Source organism: Entelurus aequoreus, linkage group LG24 (assembly GCF_033978785.1).
Source record: "Entelurus aequoreus isolate RoL-2023_Sb linkage group LG24, RoL_Eaeq_v1.1, whole genome shotgun sequence".
In the NCBI taxonomy this organism is placed as follows: Eukaryota; Metazoa; Chordata; class Actinopteri; order Syngnathiformes; family Syngnathidae; genus Entelurus; species Entelurus aequoreus.
Window position 1 is genome coordinate 38,997,828 of NC_084754.1, and position 25,433 is coordinate 39,023,260.

Genomic DNA, 25,433 nt, shown 5'->3' on the forward strand with positions numbered 1-25,433 from the left:
TCAAATACAAATAAGGCAACAAGAGAAGTATCCTACACTTCTCTTTTGTAAAGTAAATCTGAACAGCCTATATGGGCATCTACATCAACTATATGATTTGCCTCAGAAGCTGGACAGGACAAAAAAAATTATATTTGTGGCCGCCACAAATAAATGAATGTGTGGGAAACACTGTAATAATCTAATTAGGATTAGATAATGAATAGGATTCCAAGTGGATTTAAGTGCTTATAGCATCTTAAAAAAACCCACAAATTATGTTTTGTTTTGGCACGGCTGAAGTTTACGTCTTCATAATCGAAGCAAGATCATTACATCAGCTCTTGACCACATGCCAGTTTGTCAAGCTCTGTCCAGAAGCACCTTCATTATTGGATGAGGTACACCGCCCTGAAAAAGTGCTCCACCCGGGCTATATTCCCACGCAAAAAGATGTGGGCCACCCTAAAACAGCCGGCGGGTTCCTGTGGTGTAACACCACCTCGAGAAGGGTGTTGTTTGCGGGCCATGGTGTTGCTCTTTTCCTGGTCCTGGTCGCAGAATGGTCTGCTTTGGTTGGGAGACTGGAGGATTATTCTAAGGGGCTGTGTCACTCAAATGTCAAAATGGGCAAGACCCGATCGGTCCACGCATGCGCCAAGACTACGTTGACTTCCTCTCGACTTGTCTGACGGTAATTATTTTCGTTTGTTGTTATTAAGGTTTTCTATTTTTTGTAACCTTTATTTCAATAACAATGTCTCATAAAATATAGCATACAAAACAAAACTACGGTTATTTAAGAATACAATATTTATTTTGAAACCATACAGAAACCGATTAACTCAGCAGCCTTAAATGGCAAAGATATCCATCTCTAATTTACGACTTTATTTACATCAATTCGCAATACTGACATTTTGAAATTCAACTTTTTTTTTTTTTTTTTTTAATTTTATTTTAAACAACATAAAAAAAGACACAAGATACACTTACCATTAGTGCATCAACCCAAGAAAACCCTCCCTCCCCCATGCACACTCATCCACACTCATTTACACAAAAGGGGTTGTCTCTTTCTGTTATTAAAAAAAAAAACTTCTGGTTCCTACAATATAGAATAATACAGTCTGCAAGGGATACAGTCTTTAGAGCACACATGATTGTGTCTGGTGCTGGTCCAATAACATTTTCATTAATTACTATTTTTTATATGTAATTTTTTATGAAATTCTACTTTTTGCTATGCCGCAGATAACGATTTCAGTGCCTCCTTCGAAAAAAAATCTATATTAAAAAAACACATACAAAATGGCGCCCCCACGTGTCATTCATTGCAATGACAGAAAAGTAAAAAATGGTTGTAGTAATTGTGACCATAATACTTCTGATTAGGGTGGTCCCGATACCAATAGTTTGGTACCGGTGTCAGTACCAACATGTCTTTCGATGCTTTTCTATACTTTTCAAAATAAAGGAACCACAAAAATAAAATCCTTATTGCCTTTATTTGAACAAAAAATCTTATGATACACTTAACTTATGTTTCCTTTAGCAATCAAAGAAGATTTTTGTCTTTAAATAAAATAGTGAACACAGTGTTTCCCATAAACTGCCAAGATACCTGTGGCGGTGGGGGTGTGGCTATGGGCGTGGTCACCATGACATCATCGAGTAATTTGCATAATTTACTACAATGATATGATTTTCTCTAAAAAGGCTCAAAAAATGTATACTTGCTAATTAATAATAACAGTTTTGTTTTAAATGTCCATCCATCCATTTTACAATATAATTACAACACTTTATGTACATATTTATATACAGATTTGAACAATAAGTTATTCACTGAAATATATTTACTAATTGTGGTTCTTACAAAAAATATATCTTATAAAATATAAAAGCTAAAATGTCTCTTAAAGCTCTGCCCCTTTAATTAGTGCATACTAAATAATTTTACTTTAGCCTACTACTACAACCATATTATTTACCAGCAACATAAAGTGAAACAGAGGCAGAGGTGTCCTGCCACAGTCAGTAACAAATAAACAGAAAACAGTAGTGGTGGGAGATAGACACAGAGCTTCATCAAACATCTGATCCACTGAACAAAGAGCTCACTGACAAAGCTTATTCCTATTGTTACTATAACAATCTACAGGGTTAATGTAGGTTGCTTCTCTTTCTTCCCCTCCATTTTTCTGCATTCTTTCGTATCTCAAGTTATCATTACGTACAGGTATATGTATTGTTGCATTTGAACAACTGTATTGTTGATAATAAAGGTAAAGTATTGGTATTGTTCATTATCAATAGCGCTATTTCTATTGGTATTTGTATTGCTCCATTTGTAGTGTAATAATGCTCATTGTCATTTCTGTATTGTGTTTTATTTTCGCTCACTGCTTATTTGCTATTACTTTTACCATCATATTTGTACATGTCGTATTTACTGATGTTGCTCTATTGTTGTTGTTGTTGTTGTGTTTGCTGTTGTTGTTTTTGTCTCTCTGTCTAATCCCCCTCTTGTCCCCACAATTTCCCCCTCTGTCGTCTTTTTTCTCTCTTTCTATCCCCTCCTGCTCCGGCCCGGCTGCACCAAATGATAATATAAATACATTTAATAAAGTCAAATACAAATAAGGCAACAAGAGAAGTATCCTACACTTCTCTTTTGTAAAGTAAATCTGAACAGCCGATATGGGCATCTACATCTGCTATATGATTTGCCTGAGAAGCTGGACAGGACAAAAAATAAAAAAAATAAAAAATTTAAATATTTTTTATTTTATTTTTTTATTTGTGGCGGACGTAATTCTTTCGTGGCGGGCCGCCACAAATAAATGAATGTGTGGGAAACACTGGAACATACAAGACAACTTGTCTTTTAGTAGTAAGTAAACAAACAAAGGCTCCTAATTAGTCTGCTGACATATGCAGTAACATATTGTGTCATTTATCATTCTATTATTTTGTCAAAATTATAAAGGACAAGCGGTAGAAAATGGATTATTAATCTACTTGTTTTTTTACTGTCAAATATCTTCTTATGTTGTCTTTTAACATGTTCTATCTACACTTCTGTTAAGATGTAATACATATCTATTCTTTTGTTGTTTGGATACTTAACGTAAGTTTTTGGTGACACTACAAATTCGGGTATCGATCCGATACCAGGGAGTTACAGGGTCATACATTTGTCATAATTAAGTTTTCTTGTGTCAGGGGACTAATTCCTGAGTTTATAAACAGGAAAAAAAGGAACAAATATTTTGTGAACATAAAAAATATTTATGTAATCATTATAGTACGGCCTAGATACGACCCTTGTACTTGGTATCGCTACAATTGATATTTGTATAGATCTCCTGTTTTGTTGACATTCAGGAGCAGTAGCTTGCTGTTAGCGGTTAGCTACTGTATCCTCCTGCGGTGTATAGCAAAGCATGTTTAGCTATTCCTCAACCTGCAGGGATGATACTTATAAAGAAACATAGATTAACTGTCGCCAATTAAGTGCTTTAGAAGTAGCTAAAACACTACAAAGAGGCGTTAGCCGCTAGCTACTTGCTAGCTATGTTAACAGCGTTTATAGACCCACATACTGTTTAAGCCAAAATCCGTCATGTCTTCACATTGTTTCTGCTTGCAAGTGCTGTGTGTGCGTTGACTAACATGCGCCACCGCTTGTAACCACGGCGCGCCTCACGTCGATGAAAAAAAAACAGTACCCGTATGTTTCAATGGCAGTATAGTACCTTTTTTAATTTAATAGTACCAGTATACCGTACACCCCTACTCCTGATACTTGTTCATTCTTATATTCTCATTCACCTTTATTACTACTTAATAAATTTTTTGTATTGAATAAATAATATAATAATAAACCATTTGTAAAACATTAAAATTAGAGATAAATGCTTTCAAATGTGATATCGGAAATTATCGGTGTCGGTATTAAAAAGTAAAATGTATGACTTTTTAAAACGCCGCTGTGTACACGGACGTAGGGAGAAGTACAGAGCGCCAATAAACCTTAAAGGCACTGCCTTTGCGTGCCGGCCCATAAGTGAATGCAATGCATACTTGGTCAACAGCCATACAGGTCACACTGAGGGTGGCCGTATAAAAACAACTTTAACACTGTTACAAATATGCGCCACACTGTGAACCCACACCAAACAAGCATGACAAACACATTTCGGGAGAACATCCGCACCGTAACACAACATAAACACAACAGAACAAATACCCAGAACCCCTTGAAGCACTAACTCTTCCGGGACGCTACAATATACACCCCCGCTACTATGACTCCCTCCACCATTCCCCCGCTATCTGCTCCTTTCTCGACAGCTCCCCATTTGCCAATGGTGATGAAAGTGGATTTTACTTTTTTAAATGTTTATTATTGTAGCAATGTTACTGTTAAAGTCAAAGATTTTTGTGATTTCCGTTCGTTTGTGAGGGCACCAAAGGGACTGCGTGTTGGCAGAGCAGCGCATATAGACACAACAGAACAAATACCCTGAACCCCTTGCAGCGCTAACTCTTCCGGGACGCTACAATATACACCCCCCGCTACCCCCTACCCCGCCCACCTCATGCTCTCTCAGGGAGATCATGTCCCAAATTCCAAGCTGCTGTTTTGAGGCATGTTAAAAAAAAGTATGCACTTTGTGACTTCAATAATAAATATGGCAGTGCCATGTTGTCATTTTTTTCCATAACTTGAGTTGATTTATTTTGAAAAACCTTGTTACATTTTTTAATGCATCCAGCGGGGCATCACAACAAAATTAGGCATAATAATGTGTTAATTCCACGACTGTATATATCGGTATCGGTTGATATCGGAATCGGTAATTAAGAGTTAGACAATATCGGAATATCGGATATCGGCAAAAAAGCCATTATCGGACATCTCTACTGTATAGTACCTTGTTTAATTTAATAGTACCGGTATACCGTACACGCCTACTCCTGATACTTGTTCATTTTTATTCTCTTTTATTACTATTTTATTTTATTTTTTTATTGAATAAATAATAATAATAAATTATTTGTAAAACATTAAAATATCACAGTACAGGACGTCGCAGACGCACCGTTGTAAAATATTTCTTGAAAGGAAGTGACGTAGACTTTGTGCATGCGTGGACCGATCGGGTCTTCCGGAACCGGTCGGGTAGTGACAGGCCGTTTGGATCTTTTTGACCATTTTGAAGCTTGAAAATACAATCTTTTGAAAATGTTTCACAAAGTGGAAGTTTGCATTGTTTTTTTGACAAAATTGCTTGGCTGGAATGCATTTGGTTTCTTTAGGCCTCGGAATCATTTTTGGCAAGATGCTTGCAGCATTCCAACCAACAAAAAAGATAAATCTCAGCCACCTTTTCTGTGTCGGGTAGTAAAACATTAATAGGGAACAGATTTAGTGGGACAAAGGGGTGACTGATGGGACACTTTTCCTCAGATAGAACAGCAGGGCAATCATCTGTCTGTTTAATATCTTTGCAGTTAGGTGAGCGTGAGAAAAAGTGCAAAGTCACCTACTGCTGCTATATTTTGTCTAGTCAGCAGCAACCGGCGCCCTTCGGGACACCGGCATTACTCCTCCCTCGCCCCAAGCAAAGAAGAGAGGAAAAAAAAAAAAGGACAAGCGACTTACCTGCACAAGGAGCTCCAACTTCCTGTCGTCCAGGAGATGGACCTGACATCGCCTCCCCTCCGTCATCTATACACAAAAGAAGGCAGTTTTATGAACATTTGTTTTCATTTACTCACACAAACAACATTGCGTATTATCCATTAACGCTCTTTAGTCGTAACGAGGTTAGCTGTTCTAAGGCCACAATGGCCCAATAGAGACAAGTCATGTGCTCATAGACCTTTCTAGCGTTCCCTCTTTGAGAAAGGAAACCCACACTCCATCAGAGCGATACAGTCACCACAAAGAGTATAGCTGATTGTGGCTGCACTCTTTGAACTGTTGATGCAATGCTTGTTGAATAGAGCCGCCAAGTTCATAAACACAGAAGCAGGTGCAAGAGCCAAACACTCGCGAGTAGGGATGATGCTCGAAACCGGTTTTCCCGGTTGTTCGATAAGAAAAGGACAGAGTCCTCGGACTCTAATCCCTTTTTGAGAACCGGTACCCGTTATCGAGACCACTATAGTAAAGAAAAAGAGTTGGTTCTTTATTCGAATCCCTGGGAACGAATCCCGTCCCGACAAGAAATGCCTTGTGGGACATCACAAGAAATGACGTCACGTAGCTCAGTCATAAGGCGCAGATGTGGAAAGCAGGAAAAAAATGGACCGGAAAAAGCGCTCCAAGGCATGGCCTTATTTCACCAAAAAAAACGAAGAAGCGGCAATATGCAATTATTGCCAGGCTTCGCTCTCGTGTAAGGGGGAGAAGCACAACAAGCGTGTCGTGTCTTCGACACGTGTTGAAGCAGCGGCAGAGACGACGAAGAACGCCCCTCTTCTTCTGCCAGCTGCCCAAGGCCCAGCTACAGTGGCGGTGACGCCGGTGAGTAACTAACGTTAACTGTTGCCGGTTAATTTCCATATCTGCTCACATGTAGTAACCTTACCTTTTATGTCAACCAGGACTGCAGTAATGTTAGCTAGACTAACGTTACCTAAGCAAAGTCAATGGCTAACGGTAACGTTAACGTGAGCCTTTTTGTATGTGTCTGATAATGTTAACGTCATCTTGTAGCCTACACCACGACAGAGTTTGCAAGTCTGTCTAATAAACTAGTGCTTTCTTTAGTTTATTTGGAACATGAACACACTTACAGTATAATACATCACAGTTTCATATCATTTCACTTTACAGTAGTAGGAAGAAGTAAAGCTTATTTAATCCTACCCCTTTCCCACTTCATAGCGTTTACAAATATATACATCATTTACTGACCTTTTTATAATAAAATATCTGTGAATTAGTGTATACAACAGTTTTGTAATATGTAATTAATTAATTCAGTCATTATTAATATTCTGAGATGAAGAATATCTTACTTTCAATAAGGTTGAAGGTATTTCTCATAATTCTTCTTCTTTGTACTTTGTAAGCACTATTCATTTGAACAACCTCTTAAACTGGATCATATCAGTACAATGTTTAACTTCTTTACTTAATCCATTCCATCATTTAATTCCACATCATTTTAGCTTGTTTGCAATTTTACGAAATCATCAAACTTTAATATTTTTGAAAGTGTTTGTATGTTCTCTATATTCAACATTATATATCAGTCTAATTCATTTTTTTTGTAACAGGGTTAACGAATGTAGCGCACATTTGTAGTTATTTCCCCACATTTCTGCACAATAACTCAGATATGGTAATACTATAGTAGCGAGCAGTAGAGAATGTGAAGTGATTTGTTAAACCAAATATTGTGTGTTTTTTTCCATATACAACAACCTATCTGGACTCGATAAGAGAATCGATAAGGAATCGGTTCGATAAGAGGATTCGATAATAGGCTCGAACTCGATCATTTCTTATCAAACATCATCCCTACTCGCGAGTAAAGTAAAAGCAAAACAATCCGCATGGTAAACAAAGCTAAAATACTGTAAGTGTGGATCATCCTTGAAACAATCCTTACAGAACCTTCATTCAAGCTATTATCTCAAAAGCAAGATGGGTCTAGGCTAGCCTACATAAAACTGGAAATGCACAGTTGGCGATGAATACACTGACTATTCTCTAATTGTTTATGATTCTGACTTCGGACTTTCTGTGGTAGGGTTAGAGCAGGGGTGCCCTTTTTCTGCAGACAAGCTACTCTTCAATTGACCAAGTGGAGGGGACCTGCCTCATTCATATATATATACTGTATTTTTCGGACTATAAGTCGCAGTTTTTTTCATAGTTTGGCCGGGGGTGCGACTTATACTCAGGAGCGACTTATGTGGGAAATTATTAACACATTACCGTAAAATATCAAATAATATTATTTAGCTCATTCACATAAGAGACTAGACGTATAAGATTTCATCGGATTTAGTGATTAGGAGTGACAGATTGTTTGGTAAACATATAGCATGTTCTATATGTTAGTTATTTGAATGACTCTTACCATAATGTTACGTTAACATACCAGGCACGTTCTCAGTTGGTTATTTATGCCTCATATAACGTACACTTATCCAGCCTGTTGTTCACTATTCTTTATGTATTTTAAATTGCCTTTCAAATGTCTATTCTTGGTGTTGGGTTTTATCAAATAAATTTCCCCAAAAAATGCGACTAATACTCCAGTGCGACTTATATATGTTTTTTTTCTTTCTTTATTATGCATTTTCGTCCGGTGCGACTTATACTCCGGAGCGACTTAAACTCCGAAAAATACGGTATTCTATATTTGTTTCTTTATGAAAAAGACGTTTTTGTTAACAAGTTAAAGGTGTTTAATGATAATACAAGCATGTTTAACACATATAGATTCCTTTCTTTCATGAAGACAAGAATATAAGTTTGTGTATTACCTGATTCTGATGACTTGCATTGATTGGAATCAGACAGTAGTGATGATAACGTCCACATTTGCTAATGGAGGAGAAAAAAAGTCCTCCTTTCTGTCCAATACCACATGAAAGTGGTTGCTTTTTGACATCTTATTTGTGCAGCTTCCATACGCCTTTCTATACACTTTACAAGAAATACATTGGCGTAGCTTGCTAGCTTTTTGAGACTCTTATCTTATAGCACAGGCAGGAAGAAGCAGCACTTTAATTGTGAAGACAGGAACTGTGCAGTCAGTCTTTAGAGTTTTGACGGCAGGTACGGCGCGAGAGTCTATTTCTCGCCATCCTGTCGGTCATTTTTTCTTAATAATGAGCTCGCTGCAGCCAGCGCCATCTCAGAAGACCCTAGCGTGCCGTGAATGTCAATCAAGTGACGAAAGTGACGTCTTGGTGAAGATTGATGATCGCTAATTTTTAGGTCTATCTTTTTAATGCCTGGCTGGCGATGGACTGACACACCCTCCGCCATCGACCGGTAGCTCGCCGTCAACGTAATTGGCGCCCCTGGGTTAGAGCACTTTCAGGGATGTGAGCACCTTTTGAGAGAAAAAGAGGAACATTTCTATCTGCAGAAAGTGCTGCCACGCAAACCCCAAAAGAAAAAGTAGAAAATCAAGACTACATTTCCTGCAATTGGGTGCATTTGTACACAATATTTTACCTTTCGATTTATTCTCTTGTCGTTTTACTTGTCCCATGTAACATACCACATCATTTGTATTAGATCATTTATTATAATTGAAAAATAAGTGTAAAATTCTATACCTATAAAAGTCCGAAAACGTTTCCCATTTGGCAACTCTATCCTGTAGCCACGCCTCCTTGGGTGATATTCTTCTGGCGGTGTGACCTATGTTTACATCCGTCACGTCAAAAATGTACCTTCTGGATACTGCTAATAAAAACTGGTTCGGAACTAGCAGTGTTCGGATTGCAATCATCCAAATATGATAGATAAGCAGCACAGCGGAAAGCCGTCAACATGGTGGCTCGGAGAGCCAATGGAGGCGTCAACAACTAAACTAACTAGATGGTTAGCTAACTAGCGCTCTTGTTTCCGTGCTCCTGATCGTCTTTTCGTCCTGCAACTCAATACTTGTTTACATCCTATTTTTATTGGTATTTCATTTTAAAAAACTCGGAAGTGATATTCTGACACAAATTTCCGTGTATACACGGACATTTCCCACGCCTGCACATAGGTAGGTGACCTCATCTTTGATGGTGATGACAATGTCACCCACTTTAAAAGTCAGTGATTTCACTATTAAAGTGGGTGACATTGTTATCACCAGGAAGGATGAGGTCACCTACCTAGGTTCCATTTTAGAGGCTAATCTTTCCTGTGATAAAATGGCAACCAAGGTAATCAAAAAGGTCAACCAACGAACAAGATTTATCTCCAGAATCTCCTCTCTGGTCAACAAAAGCACCATGAAGATTCTAGCGGGAACTCTCATTCAACCCTTTTTCCATTACGCATGCACCTCCTGGTACCCTAGCACCTCCAAAACCCTCAAATCTAGACTCCAAACATCCCAGAACAAGCTAGTCAGGTTACTTCTAGACCGCCACCCCAGATCACACCTCACTCCTACCCACTTCTCCAAAGTGGGCTGGCTCAGGGTGGAGGACAGAGTAAAACAACTTGCACTGAGCCTAGTCTATAAAATTTGCTACACCTCCCTGATACCGAAGTACTTGTCAAACTACTTCCTTATTGTAAATGACCGCCGTAACCACAACACCAGGGGGAGTTCCACAAACCACGTCAAACCCAGATTCCGATCTAACAAAGGTCTTAACTCATTCTCCTTCTATGCCACATCAATATGGAATGCGCTCCCAACAGGTGTAAAAGAGAGTGCATCTCTATCCTCCTTCAAAACCGCACTAAAAGTACACCTCCAGGCAGCTACAACCCTAGCCTAACCTCCTCCCCCCACCACATCCCACCTCCCCGGATTGTAAATATACAAGTATATACATAATCAAATGTATATACTTGTTCTTATGCTTTCTGAGCTCACTATGTTCACCGCTCGCTGTACATATCCTACCAAGTGAGACCTACACTGTTACAATGTCCATTTCTCAGATGATATAATTGTTGATGACTGACGTATGCTGATAGCAACCCAACCTAACCCCCCCGCCCTAACCCCCTGGATTGCAAATAATGTAAATAATTCAATGTATATACTCTGATGATTAACTTGAGTGATGACTGTATTATGCTGATAGTATATATTTGTACCATGAATTGATTAACGTGGACCCCGACTTAAACAAGTTGGAAAAACTTATTCAGGTGTTACTATTTAGTGGTCAATTGTACGGAACATGTACTGTACTGGGGCAGCACGGTGGCAGAGGGGTTAGTGCATCTGCCTCACAATACGAAGGTCCTGAGTAGTCCTGAGTTCAATCCCGGGCTCGGGATCTTTCTGTGTGGAATTTGCATGTTCTCCCCGTGACTGCATGGGTTCCCTCCGGGTACTCCGGCTTCCTCCCACCTCCAAAGACATGCACCTGGGGATAGGTTGATTGGCAACACTAAATTGGCCCTAGTGTGTGAATGTTGTCTGTCTATCTATGGTGGCCCTGCCTTCTGCCCGAATGCAGCTGAGATAGGCTCCAGCGACCCCAAAAGGGACAAGCGGTAGAAAATGGATGGATGGATGTACTGTACTGTGCAATCTACTAATAAAAGTTTCAATCAATCAATCAGTCAGCTTGGACTAAATTCTGGCGAAGCAAAAAAAGGCCCACTTCACATGTTCCTGGTGTTTTCCTGCACATATTTCCTTCACTACTGAACAGGAAGCTTGGGCCCCGAGGAACACAAACACCCGCTGGTTTGAACCTCGTCGTCTTCCCGTGCATCCGTGGGATGGGAGCACAGGGTGAAGACATCGGGTGAAGATGTTCCAAAAAACCCAGCAGCGAAACGTTGACCATGCGAGGCAGTAGCCCGTTGGACAAGGCGTGGCCATATTGAGAGAAGGCGGTGGGCAACAAACGCACATTACCCAGCACCAACTTGCACTGATCTGAGAGTTTAGCATTCACAATGTTGTGCTTCCAACACTTGTGTGTATGTGGCTACTATCCACTTTAACGGCCTGGGTTGACCCTCCCACTCACTGATCTCCAGTGGTTTGAGGGTTTGGATTGGGCGCACCTGTGCACACACAATGAACAACACACACTTTCTTTCCCAACGTTGACTTTCTGTTTTCATCTACCGCCTGCCAGTGGCAATCCACCTTGGGACTCGCATTCAGTGTTTATACTGTATACAGTCTTTTTTTAATTTGCGCCATCAATGACGAGAAGCACATTGTAGTGTGATTATGACAATAACACAGATGTCACACCAAGCAACAGTCGTGGGCTCTGGGTGACACAAACACACCGGAAAAAAATGAGTAAACATCTCTCGCAATAAGCTTCAAACTGCTGACGTTGACACAAGTAAAAATACACCCTGTCTGGGGACAGTGCAAATGCAACAAATCACCGCCTTGGAGGCTTTTTAGGCCGGGACAAAGACTAAAATTAACTTTGTGGGATTGGATGAGCACTACTGAGTTTATGAAGCCAAATACAATTAAGTCTATAAATATGGTCAAGTATTTTTATTTTTTTTCTGTCCTGTCCAGCTTCTCCGGCAAATCATATTGTTGATGTAGATGCCCATATCGGCTGTGCAAGTTTGCTTTACAAAAGAGAAGTGTGTGATACTTCTCTTGTTGCCTTATTTGCATTTCACTTTATTAAATGTATTTATATTATTATTTGGTGCAGCCGGAGGGGATAGAAAGAGGAAAAAAAGGAAGTCAGAGGGGGAAATGGTGGGGACAAGAGGAGGATAAGACAGAAAGACAAAAACAACAACAGCAAACACAACAATAACAACAACAATAGAACAACATCAGCAAATAGGATATGTACAGATATGATGGTAAAAGTCATAGCAAAGAAGCAGTTAGTGAAAGAAATAATAATACAGAAATGACAATGAACATTATTACACTACAAATGGAGCAATCCAAATACCAATAGAAATCAATGAATCAATCAATCAAAGTTGATGTATACAGCCCTAAATCACGAGTGTCTCAAAGGGCTGCACAAGCCACAACGACATCCTCAAGGAAAAACTCAACCCAATGGGGTACAATGAGAAACCTTGGAGGGGACCGGTGCAATGGACGTCGAGTGGATCTAGTTAATAGAACAGTAATCTATTTATTTATATCTGCACCTTATTAATTTTTTATCCTGCACTACCATGAACTAATGCACCAAAATGTCGTTCTTATCTGTACTGTAAAGTTCAAATTTGGATGACAATAAAAAAGAAGTCCAAGTCTAAGTGTACCGTATTTTTCGGACTATAAGTCGCAGTTTTTTTCATAGTTTGGCCGGGGGTGCGACTTATACTCAGGAGCGACTTATGTGTGAAATTATTAACACATTACCGTAAAATATCAAATAATATTATTTAGCTCATTCACGTAAGAGACTAGACGTATAAGATTTCATGGGATTTAGCGATTAGGAGTGACAGATTGTTTGGTAAACGTATAGCATGTTCTATATGTTATAGTTATTTGAAGTGAAGTGAAGTGAATTATATTTATATAGCGCTTTTTCTCAAGTGACTCAAAGCGCTTTACATTGTGAAACCCAATATCTAAGTTACATTTAAACCAGTGTGGGTGGCACTGGGAGCAGGTGGGTAAAGTGTCTTGCCCAAGGACACAACGGCAGTGACTAGGATGGCGGAAGCGGGGATCGAACCTGCAACCCTCAAGTTGATGGCACGGCCGCTCTACCAACCGAGCTATTTTTCTATATGAATGACTCTTACCATAATATGTTACGTTAACATACCAGGCACCTTCTCAGTTGGTTATTTATGCCTCATATAACGTACACTTATTCAGCCTGTTGTTCACTATTCTTTATTTATTTTAAATTGCCTTTCAAATGTCTATTCTTGGTGTTGGGTTTTATCAAATACATTTCCCCAAAAAATGCGACTTATACTCCAGTGCGACTTATATATGTTTTTTTCCTTCTTTATTATGCATTTTCGTCCGGTGCGACTTACACTCCGGAGCGACTTATACTCCGAAAAATACGGTAAGTCTAAGTCTAAACAGAAATAGCACTATTGATAATTAATAATAACAATAGTTACTTCTGTTATCAACAATACAATTGTTCAAATGCAACAATACATATATGTAATGATAACTTGAAATACAAAAGAAAGCAGATAAATGAAGGGGAAGAAAGAGAAGCCAACTATATTAACCTTGTAGATTGTTATAGTCACAATAGGTTAAGCTTTGACAGTGTGCCATATGGAAATTGTGTTAGATGTAAATATAATCGGAATACAATGATTTGCAAATCATTTTCCACCCATATTCAGTTGAATATGCTACAAAGACAACATATTTGATGTTCAAACTGATAAACATTTTTTTTGTGCAAATAATCATTAACTTTAGAATTTGATGCCAGCAACACGTGACAAAGAAGTTGGGAAAGGTGGCAATAAATACTGATAAAGTTGAGGAATGCTCATCAAACACTTATTTGGAACATCCCACAGGTGAACAGGCTAATAGGGAACAGGTGGGTGCCATGATTGGGTATAAAAGTAGATTCCAGGAAATGCTCAGTCATTCAGAAACAAGGATGCGGCAAGGGTCACCACTTTGTCAACATATGCGTGAGCAAATTGTTGAACAGTTTAAGAAAAAACTCTCAGCCAGCTATTGCAAGGAATTTAGGGATTTCACCATCTACGGTCCATAATATCATATCATCAAAGGGTTCAGAGAATCTGGAGAAATCACTGCACGAAAGCAGCTAAGCCTGTGACCTTCCATCCCTCAGGCTGTACTGCATCAACAAGCGACATCAGTGTGTAAAGGATATCACCACATGGGCTCAGGAACACTTCAGAAACCCACTGTCAGTAACTACAGTTGGTCGCTAAGTCTGTAAGTGCAAGTTAAAACTCTCCTATGCAAGGCAAAAACCGTTTATCAACAACACCCAGAAACGCCGTCGGCTTCGCTGGGCCTGAGCTCATCTAAGATGGACTGATACAAAGTGGAAAAGTGTTCTGTGGTCTGACGAGTCCACATTTCAAATTGTTTTTGGAAACTGTGGACGTCGTGTCCTCCGGACCAAAGAGGAAAAGAACCATCCGGATTGTTATAGGCGCAAAGTTGAAAAGCCAGCATCTGTGATGGTATGGGGGTGTATTAGTGCCCAAGACATGGGTAACTGAAAGGTACATACAGGTTTTGGAGCAACATATGTTGCCATCCAAGCAACGTTACCATGGACACCCCTGCTTATTTCAGCAAGACAATGCCAAGCCACGTGTTACATCAACGTGGCTTCATAGTAAAAGAGTGCGGGTACTAGACTGGCCTGCCTGTAGTCCAGACCTGTCTCCCATTGAAAATGTGTGGCGCATTATGAAGCCTAAAATACCACAACAGAGACCCCTGGACTGTTGTACAACTTAAGCTGTACATAAAACCAGAATGGGAAAGAATTCCACCTGATAAGCCTAAAAAATGTGTCTCCTCAGTTCCCAAACGTTTACTGAGTGTTGTTAAAAGGAAAGGCCATGTAACACAGTGGTGAATATGCCCTTTCCCAACTACTTTGGTATGTGTTGCAGCCATGAAATTCTAAGTTAATTATTATTTGCAAAAAAAAAAAAAAAGTTTATGAGTTTGAACATCAAATATCTTGTCTTTGTAGTGCATTCCATTAAATATGGGTTGAAAATGATTTGCAAATCATTGTATTCTGTTTGTATTTACATCTAACACAATTCCCCAACTCATATGGAAACGGGGTTTGTATAATGTGGTCAAAGTAAATAGGCAGCAACTGCAAACACATGTTCTTCAATACGTCAACATAATGGTGCTCACAACACACACTGAATAGCATTTATTCCAGATGATTCTAACCGGGCTCACAAGACTGCGAAGAGAGACATGACTGTGTTGTTATCAGCCATGAAGCAGAGTCATCTGACAGTGATGCTCGGCCAGTATTCTTCTTGTTACCTTAAACGCGTCGCAGAAACGGTCTCCGAGGGTTTGCAGGAAAATAAATACAAAACTATTAATCCCAGGAAGCAACGAGGAGCGGTCGTGCAGCAGACATAGAACCAGCAAATAGGAGCCAATTTCCTGGCCGGCCTGGGGGAGGAGGAGGCGCGTCAGCATCCATGTTGGCAGTGACCAGCAGTTCTTCCCTATGGATTCTAGCCGGCTAACTAGTGGCGTTTTCGGCGGCTATCTTGCCCTCTCATCCCTCCTTCTCCTCTTGAAGGCTGGCTAAAGAGCCCTTCTCGCCGGGCGATCAAGTCCCGCTACCCCCCGCCCACTCACTCCTCTTCCTCCTCCTTCCAGCCGCCCGCCTAAACTATGAGAACTGAGCAGCGGACTGTACCAAGTGGAAGCATCGCGGGAGGGTGGGGGGGGACAAACATATGGGGGAAAAACCGTCGCACTATTGAATATTCAATTGAGTGTTCGCTGTGGATCTTACTGGTGTTAGAGACTGGTATTATTGAGGGAAATATGTGGGCAGAGAGGAAAATAAATGTTTTTCAAGGGCCGTGTGAGACTCGGCTCCCCCCTCCGACTGTGTCTGCTGGCGGGGTCCTGACATCTGTGTATGTGTCTACAGTCAAAACATGGATGCATTCATTCAACTAACAGAGTGCACACTGCCAATGAATTTGCACAATTATAGAGAACGTGGCTTCTCATTTTCATTCCAATTGGAACAAATCTCCTTGCTCGGGTTGGCCCTTGTCTGAATGATTTGGGGCCTTTAGTGCATGGTTAGCCCTCCCCCCCACCCCCCACCAAACAGTTAAAAACAACAACAACAACAACATGATTTTACTCAACAGAACAGCAAAAATATGATCCCTTTTAAAAATAATTTAGTTTTTAAATACGTCTCTTTTGCGACAGCCGTATGTACAGTCGCGGTCAAAAGTTTACATACACTTGTAAACATACTTGCCAACCTTGAGACCTCCATATTCGGGAGATGAGGGGGGTTTGAGGTGGGCGGGGTCGGAGTGGGCGGGGCCGGGGCGGGGTTAAGGAGTATATTTATAGCTAGAATTCACTGACATTCAAGTATTTATTTTATATATATATATATATGTATTTATATACACTACCGTTCAAAAGTTTGGGGTCACATTGAAATGTCCTTATTTTTGAAGGAAAAGCACTGTACTTTTCAATGAAGATAACTTTAAACTAGTCTTAACTTTAAAGAAATACACTCTATACATTGCTAATGTGGTAAATGACTATTCTAGCTGCAAATTTCTGGTTTTTGGTGCAATATCCACATAGGTGTATAGAGGCCCATTTCCAGCAACTATCACTCCAGTGTTCTAATGGCACAATGTGTTTGCTCATTGGCTCAGAAGGCTAACTGATGATTAGAAAACCCTCGTGCAATCATGTTCACACATCTGAAAACACTTTAGCTCGTTACAGAAGCTACAAAACTGACCTTCCTTTGAGCAGATTGAGTTTCTGGAGCATCACATTTGTGGGGTCAATTAAACGCTCAAAATGGCCAGAAAAAGAGAACTTTCATCTGAAACTCGACAGTCTATTCTTGTTCTTAGAAATGAAGGCTATTCCACAAAATTGTTTGGGTGACCCCAAACTTTTGAACGGTAGTGTATATATATAAAATAAATACTTGACTTTCAGTGAATTCTAGCTGTATATATATTTATTTTATTATATATACATATAAATAAAATAAACTTGAATTTCAGTGTTCATTTATTTACACATATACACACATAACACACTGTTGTATTTGAAAGTGCAATGCTTTGCAGCCAGTAGCACAGCCTGTGAAATTGAATTTGCAGGAAAGGAGTGAGTTTAGGGTTGAATCCTCATTCTATTCTCTGTCACTATCTTTCTAATCATGCTGAACACCCTCTCTGAAGATGCATTGCTGGTTGAGGTGGGCGGGGTTGGGGGCCCCCCGGTATTGTAGCCCGGAAGAGTTAGGGTTGCAGGGGATTCTGGGTATTTGTTCTGTTGTGTTTATGTTGTGTTACGGTGCGGATGTTCTCCCGAAAGGTGTTTGTCATTCTTGTCTGGTGTGGGTTCACAGTGTAGCGCATATTTGTAACAGTGTTAAAGTTGTTTATACGTCCACCCTCAGTGTGACCTGTATGGCTGTTGATCAAATATGTCTTGCAGTCACTTACGTGTGTCTGCAAAAACCGCATACAACATGTGACTGTGCCGGCACGCTGTTTGTATGGAGATGCAGCGGACGCGACGACAGGTTGTAGAGGACGCTAAAGGCAGTGCCATCACGGCACGCCCTCAATGTCGTTGTCCGGGTGAAAATCGGGAGAAATTCGGGAGAAAATAGATTTTCGGGAGAGGCACTGAAATTCGGGAGTCTCCCGGAAAAATCAGGAGGGTTGGCAAGTATGCTTGTAAAGAACATAATGTCATGGCTGCCTTGAGTTTCCAATCATTTCTACAACTCTTATTTTTTCGTGATAGAGTGATTGGAGCACATACTTGTTGGGCACAAAAAAAACATTCATGAAGTTTGGTTCTTTTATGAATTTATTATGGGTCTACTGAAAATGTGAGCAAATGTGCTGGGTCAAAAGTATACATACAGCAATGTTAATATTTGCTTACATGTCCCTTGGCAAGTTTCACTGCAATAAGGTGCTTTTGGTAGCCATCCACAAGCTTCTGCTTGAATTTTTGACTACTCCTCTTGACTAAATTGGTGCAGTTCAGCTAAATTTGTTGGTTTTCTGACATGGACTTGTTTCTTCAGCATTGTCCACATGTTTAAGTCAGGACTTTAGGAAGGCCATTCTAAAACCTTCATTCTAGCCTGATTTAGCCATTCCTTTACCACTTTTGACGTGTGTTTAGGGTCATTGTCCTGTTGGAACACCCAAATGCGGCCAAGACCCAACCTTCGGGCTGATAATTTTAGCTTGTCCTGAAGAATTTGGAGGTAATCCTCCTTTTTCATTGTCCTATTTACTCTCTATAAAGCACCAGTTTCATTGGCGGCAAAACAGGCCCAGAGCATATTAGTACCACCACCATGCTTGACAATAGGAATGGTGTTCCTGGGATTAAAGGCCTCACACTTTCTCCTCCAAACATATTGCTGGGTATTGTGGCCAAACAGCTAATTTTTGTTTCATCTGACCACAGAACTTTCCTCCAGAAGGTCTTATCTTTGTCCATGTGATGTCAGATGAAACAAAAATGTAGCTGTTTGGCCACAATACCCAGCAATATGTTTGGAGAAGAAAAGGTGATCGCGACTGTATGTCTGTGCGAATGTAAGAGACGCCGGTCGATTTCCAGATTAGGGTGTGTTCCATTTGTACTGGGAAGTCGGAATTTCAACTGGAACACCCCTCTCACCACAAAGATGGCTGCTCTGGATGTAAACAAATATTAGCTGGAATAATATCCATTTAGGACACACCTCAGCAAAATGCGGCCCATTAAGATTTTCAATCCGGCTACCGCCGGACGTTCTATGTAATTTTTTAGACCTATAACATCAAAAATGTAGTCGACATTATGATGTGCAGTGCTGTTTTTAAATGACCGTAAGTCTTGAACTATAGATAGCATTTAAATGGTTGAAATCTGCGCTTTTGGGTGTATAGGAACATATGCGGAAGCAAATTTTTAGAACAAATTTCTGCAAGTGATAATATATCATATTGTAGGTGTGTATTACACTTTGCATTCATATTTTGCTGATTGTTACATTTTTGTTGTGTTTTGCTTGATTGTAAAAGATGTCTTATCGAGGAGCTGGTCTGAGAAGTAAAAGAGGAGCGACGTTCATATGTTGTTAATATTCAGTGTTTTATCGTTCATAGTAGGGTTGTACAGTATACCGGTAGTAGTATAGTACCGCGATACAAATTAATCATATTCGGTAATATACCGCCTCTAAAAAATACTGGTCCAACATCCATTTTTTGTAGTCCCCTTTTATTTAAAAAAGTATCGAAAAGTACCAAAAAGTATCGAAATAATTTTGGTACCAAAATATTGGTATCGGGACAACACTAGTTCATAGTTAATATTATAAATCCCACTTAATTTATTTTAATGTACATTTTGGGTGTCCCATTGAGTAAAAAAAACCTGTAAAATTCTATTCCGTTTTTTTGAGGTGGTCTGTCATAACTTTTTTAGAATTCTATCGGACATTGTGACTTTTGGTATTACTGTTCCTGACAAAAAAGGGACCCAAACACACATACCGCACAGCAGATTTTTACAGATAAATGTGTATATAAAATGTATACACACATACACATTTGCCCCCCAGACACATTTTTTCTCTCAATGTGGCCCCCGAGTTCAAATATTTACCCAGCTCGGATTTCGGACTTCTGATTGCTTTTTGTTGCACTAAATCAGCCATATGCAACGTATTGTTGAACGTTTATATATGATAACGTTACTGTAGCGTAAACTACATTCATCCCATGTGTTTTAAACATTTCCAGCAATAACGGAGGCAGCGGAAAGAGTGCATATTTTCCCATACGTTGTTTATATTCAGACAAGGCAAGCGCAAAAATAGCTTCCGCGGATGTGGCGTCTTGATTTCTGACCTCGGTAGTTAGCACGCTTGCCTCTCACACCGGCAACCTGATCTCTACCAAAAATAGACAGCACGACCATACTGTATTCAGGGCGCTTTCAATTATAATGTACATGCATTCAAAAGTTGGAATCATAAAAAAACATCCAAAATATACTTTTTAGTGATGTTGTAAGAATAGAGCCTGTCCATAACATCCAAACATTAAAAAAACTTTTGTCAATCTCACTTATTTGCTCCACTTTTGAGATAACGGTCGCTTATAAAAGGTTGTAGCTTTTACGACATAACACAACAACAATTGTCCTTCGTCATGAACACGATACAACCTTGCTAGAAGAGCCCTTCCTGTGTTATGCCACCACTTCACAGAGGACGCCTTCCCCCACACCACCACAAAAAAAACAGGCTTTACTACATGTCTTAACATGTAGCCTGGAGCTCTGAGATTGATCATTTAGTTTTCTTTAGTGGAAATGTCCAACTCATTTTCATTGAGGGCCACATTGCAGTTATGGCTGCCTTGTAACAGTGAACTAGAAAATTCCTATGGAAATTTTGATGGGCCTGCTATCTGTGCCCTGGGGTTGCCGGAAGGCACCGTACTTGATGGTGCCAAGTGTCCGAATCCGTCAGTTTTAGGTGTAACTGTACAAAATGAGCTACATAGCTAGCCTAAAACGTTAGCATGTGCACATTAAAATGCTAACTCTTTGCATGTGTGATAACGATGGCATACTAACAGTTAGCATGTGTCACATATCAAGTAACACAGTGTATGACTGCGGAAGTAGAGAAAAAAATCGGCATAAAAAGTTAGCATGCTAATATTAGCTTACTAACATGCTAACATTTGCATGCTAACAGTTAACAAGTGTCACGTACCAAGATGACTCTGGAGTAAACAGTTGCAAATGTAGCTCAAAAAGTTATCATGCTACTCTTAGCATGCTAACTTTAGCATGCCAGCACTTAGCATGTGTCACATACCAAGTTATATGACTGTAAGGTGTATGGCTGTCTAGAGAAAAAAACGTAAAGTTAGCAAAAAAGTTAGCATGCTAATGTTAGTATGCTAGCATGCTAAAATTAGCATGCTAGCAGTTAACAAGTGTCCAGACGTGGGTAGAGTAGCCAGAAATTGTACTCAAGTAAGAGTACAGTTACTTTAGAGCAGGGGTCACCAACCTTTTTGAAACCAAGAGCTACTTCTTGGGTACTGATTAATGCAAAGGGCTACCAGTTTGATACACACTTAAATAAATTGCCAGAAATAGCCAATTTGCTCAATTTACCTTTAACTCTATGTTATTATTAATATTTAATGATATTTACACTTAATTGAATGGTTGAAAAGAGAAGAAAACACGAAAAAAATGACAATTACATTTTGAAACATAGTTTATCTTCAATTTCGACTGTTTAAAATTCAAAATTCAACCGAAAAAAAGAAGAGAAAAACTTAAAAAAAGAATTTATGGAACATCATTAGTAATTTTTCCTGATTAAGATTAATTTTTAAATTTTGATGACATGTTTTAAATAGGTTAAAATCCAATCTACACTTTGTTAGAATATATAACAAATTGGACCAAGCTATATTTCTAACAAAGACAAATCATTATTTCTTCTAGATTTTCCAGAACAAAAATTTTAAAAGAAATTCAAAAGCCCTTGAAATAGGAGTTAAATTTGATTCTACAGATTTTCTAGATTTGCCAGAATATTTTTTTTGAATTTTAATCATAATAAGTTTGAAGAAATATTTCACAAATATTCTTTGTCCAAAAAACAGAAGCTAAAATGAAGAATTAAATTAAAATGTATTTTTTATTCTTTACAATAAAAAAAATAAATTTACTTGAACATTGATTTAAATTGTCAGGAAAGAAGAGGAAGGAATTCAAAAGGTAAAAAGGTATATGTGTTTAAAAATCCTAAAATAATTTTTAAGGTTGTATTTTTTCTCTAAAATTGTCTTTCTGAAAGTTATGAGAAGCAAAGTAAAAAAAATAATGAATTTATTTAAACAAGTGAAGACCAAGTCTTTAAAATATTTTCTTGGATTTTCAAATTCTATTCGAGTTTTGTCTCTCTTAGAATTAAAAATGTTGGGCAAAGCGAGACCAGCTTGCTAGTAAATAAATACAATTTAAAAAATAGATGCAGTTCACTGGTAAGTGCTGCTATTTGAGCTATTTTTAGAACAGGCCGGCGGGCTACTCATCTGGTCCTTACGGGCTACCTGGTGCCCGCGGGCACCGCGTTGGTGACCCCTGCTTTAGAGCATGGGTGTCAAATTCTGGCCCGCGGGCCAAATTTCACTTGGCCCTTGAGGAGATATCATATTAACACTAGAGCTGGCCCGCGGTGTCGCGGTAACACCGCATTCACCGTTCGGGAGACTCTCAAATTGCAGTGCCCCTCCCAATGATCGTCACGTCCGCTTTTCACCCAGTCCAGCGAATGCTGGTCCAGTCACATAATACGTGCGGCTTCAGCACGTACACACACGTGAATGTAAAGCATACTTGGCCAACAGCGATACAGGTTACACTGACGGTGCTCGTATAAATAACTTTAACACTGTTAGAAATATGCGCCACACTGTGAATCCACACCAAACAAGAATGAAAAACACGGGGGTGTATATTGCAGCCCGGAAGAGTTAGGGCTGCATGGGATTGTGGGTATTTGTTTTGTTGTGTTTATGTTGTGTTACGGTGCGGATGTTCTCCCGAAATGTGTTTGTCATTCTTGTTTGGTGTGGATTCACAGTGTGGCGCATATTTCTAACAGTGTTAAAGTTATTTATACGGGCACCGTAAGTGAAATTGCATGTTCACCACTGTGTTACATGGCCTTTCCTTTTAACAACACTCAGTAAACGTTTGGGAACTGAGGAGACACATTTTGAAGCTTCTCAGGTGGAATTCTTTCCCATTCTTGCTTGATGTACATCTTAAGTTGTTCAACAGTCCGGGGGTCTCCGTTGTGGTATTTTAGGCTTCATAATGCGCCACACATTTTCAATGGCAGACAGGTCTGGACTACAGGCAGGCCAGTCTAGTACCCGCACTCTTTTACTATGAAGCCACGTTGATGTAACACGTGGCTTGGCATTGTCTTGCTGAAATAAGCAGGGGCGTCCATGGTAACGTTGCTTGGATGGCAACATATGTTGCTCCAAAACCTGTATGTACCTTTCAGCATTAATGGTGCCTTCACAGATGTGTAAGTTACCCATGTCTTGGGCACTAATACACCCCCATACCATCACAGATGCTGGCATTTCAACTTTGCGCCTATAACAATCCGGATGGTTCTTTTCCTCTTTGGTCCGGAGGACACGACGTCCACAGTTTCCAAAAACAATTTGAAATGTGGACTTGTCAGACCACAGAACACTTTTCCACTTTGTATCAGTCCATCTTAGATGAGCTCAGGCCCAACGAAGCCGACGGCGTTTCTGGGTGTTGTTGATAAACGGTTTTCGCCTTGCATAGTAGAGTTTTAACTTGCACTTACAGATGTAGCGACCAACTGTAGTTACTGTAAGTGGGTTTCTGAAGTGTTCCTGAGCCCATGTGGTGATATCCTTTACACACTGATGTCGCTTGTTGATGCCTGAGGGATTGAAGGTCACGGGCTTAGCTGCTTATGTGCAGTGATTTCTCCAGATTCCCGGAACCCTTTGATGATATTACGGACCGTAGATGGTGAAATCCCTAAATTCCTTGCAATAGCTGGTTGAGAAAGGTGTTTCTTAAACTGTTCAACAATTTGCTCACGCATTTGTTGACAAAGTGGTGACCCTCGCCCCATCCTTGTTTGTGAATGACTGAGCATTTCATGGAATCTACTTTTATACCCAATCATGGCACCCACCTGTTCCCAATTTGCCTGTTCACCTGTGGGATGTTCTTTGATGAGCATTCCTCAACTTTATCAGTATTTATTGCCACCTTTCCCAACTTCTTTGTCACGTGTTGCTGGCATCAAATTCTAAAGTTAATGATTATTTGCAAAAAAAAAAAAGTTTCAGTTTGAACATCAAATATGTTGTCTTTGTAGCATATTCAACTGAATATGGGTTGAAAATGATTTGCAAATCATTGTATTCCTTTTATATTTACATCTAACACAAGATCCCAACTCATATGGAAACGGGGTTTGTATATATTAGGGCTGCAACTAACAACTAATTTGATAATCGAAGTAATAATCGACAGATTAATCGATTATCAAATTAGTTGTTAGTCGCAGCCCTAATATACACATGTCTTGTATGTTCATTGATTCTATACCATCCATTTTTGTCAATCTTACCCAATTTCCCCTCCGCCTGCATTCCATCCCGTTCTGCTTGGTCCTCTCTTGTATTGGTCAAACAACAGAGACCTTGTAATAGCAAACTGAGGAAGCAACCAATAAAGGCAGATATGTATTTGACTAAGGGAAAGAAAAAAAAAAAAGAAGAGGAACGGGTGTTTGTATTAAAGCCAGAGAAAGAGTCATCTGGACATGTTTAAGTTGGACAGGCTAGTTTCCGGTGTCTGGGAGAGGCCAAAAATATCCAGAAAGACACAAATCCAGTAAGAGTGTGGGGGTAAGGATACTTCTCCTTGTTATTACTCATGTGACTTTCTAGAATTCAGCAGAAGTTGAGTGTTGTAAAACTTCGCAACACATGTCGTAGAAGTCTTCTAACAAAGCGAACTAAAGAAACACACCTTCTCTATAAGTGGCCATGCTTATTATTACTATCTTTATAACAGACTAGACCTGGGCGATATATCCATTTGATCAATAAACTTAGACATACTTTTTGTCCCCAGGTTGTTCCGTAGCTTCCGGGCAAAACATGGTTAATAACGCTAACGAGAGCGTGTGTTGCTTAGCTGTTGGTAAATGTCGCAGTTTATAAATAAAGGTTTATATTAAAAATAAAAAATAAAATAAAAAATGTAGCCTCTGCGCTGCGCATAGCATAGATCCAACGAATCGATAACTAAATTAATCGCCAACTATTTTTATAATCGATTTTAATCGATTTAATCGATTAGTTGTTGCAGCCCTAGTATATATACATATATATATATATATATATACATATATACATACATATATACCAGTGGCGTGCGGTCACTAGAGGCAGGGGAGGCACG

The 25,433-nt window shown here is 39.4% G+C and overlaps 1 protein-coding gene across 7 annotated transcripts in view; it reads right to left on the reverse strand.

Moving 5' to 3' along the window:
- Positions 1-25,433, reverse strand: part of frmd4a (FERM domain containing 4A) — a 241,121-nt gene that overhangs the window by 78,684 nt on the left and 137,004 nt on the right. For 6 of the 7 annotated variants that reach the window (XM_062035312.1, XM_062035310.1, XM_062035311.1 and 3 more), the window contains exon 2: positions 5,654-5,719. In XM_062035312.1, the coding sequence (XP_061891296.1) occupies positions 5,654-5,719 (66 nt within the window). Of the gene's footprint in view, positions 1-5,653; positions 5,720-15,653; positions 15,976-25,433 lie in introns of those variants that run through there. The other variant, XM_062035308.1, reaches the window with a different exon arrangement.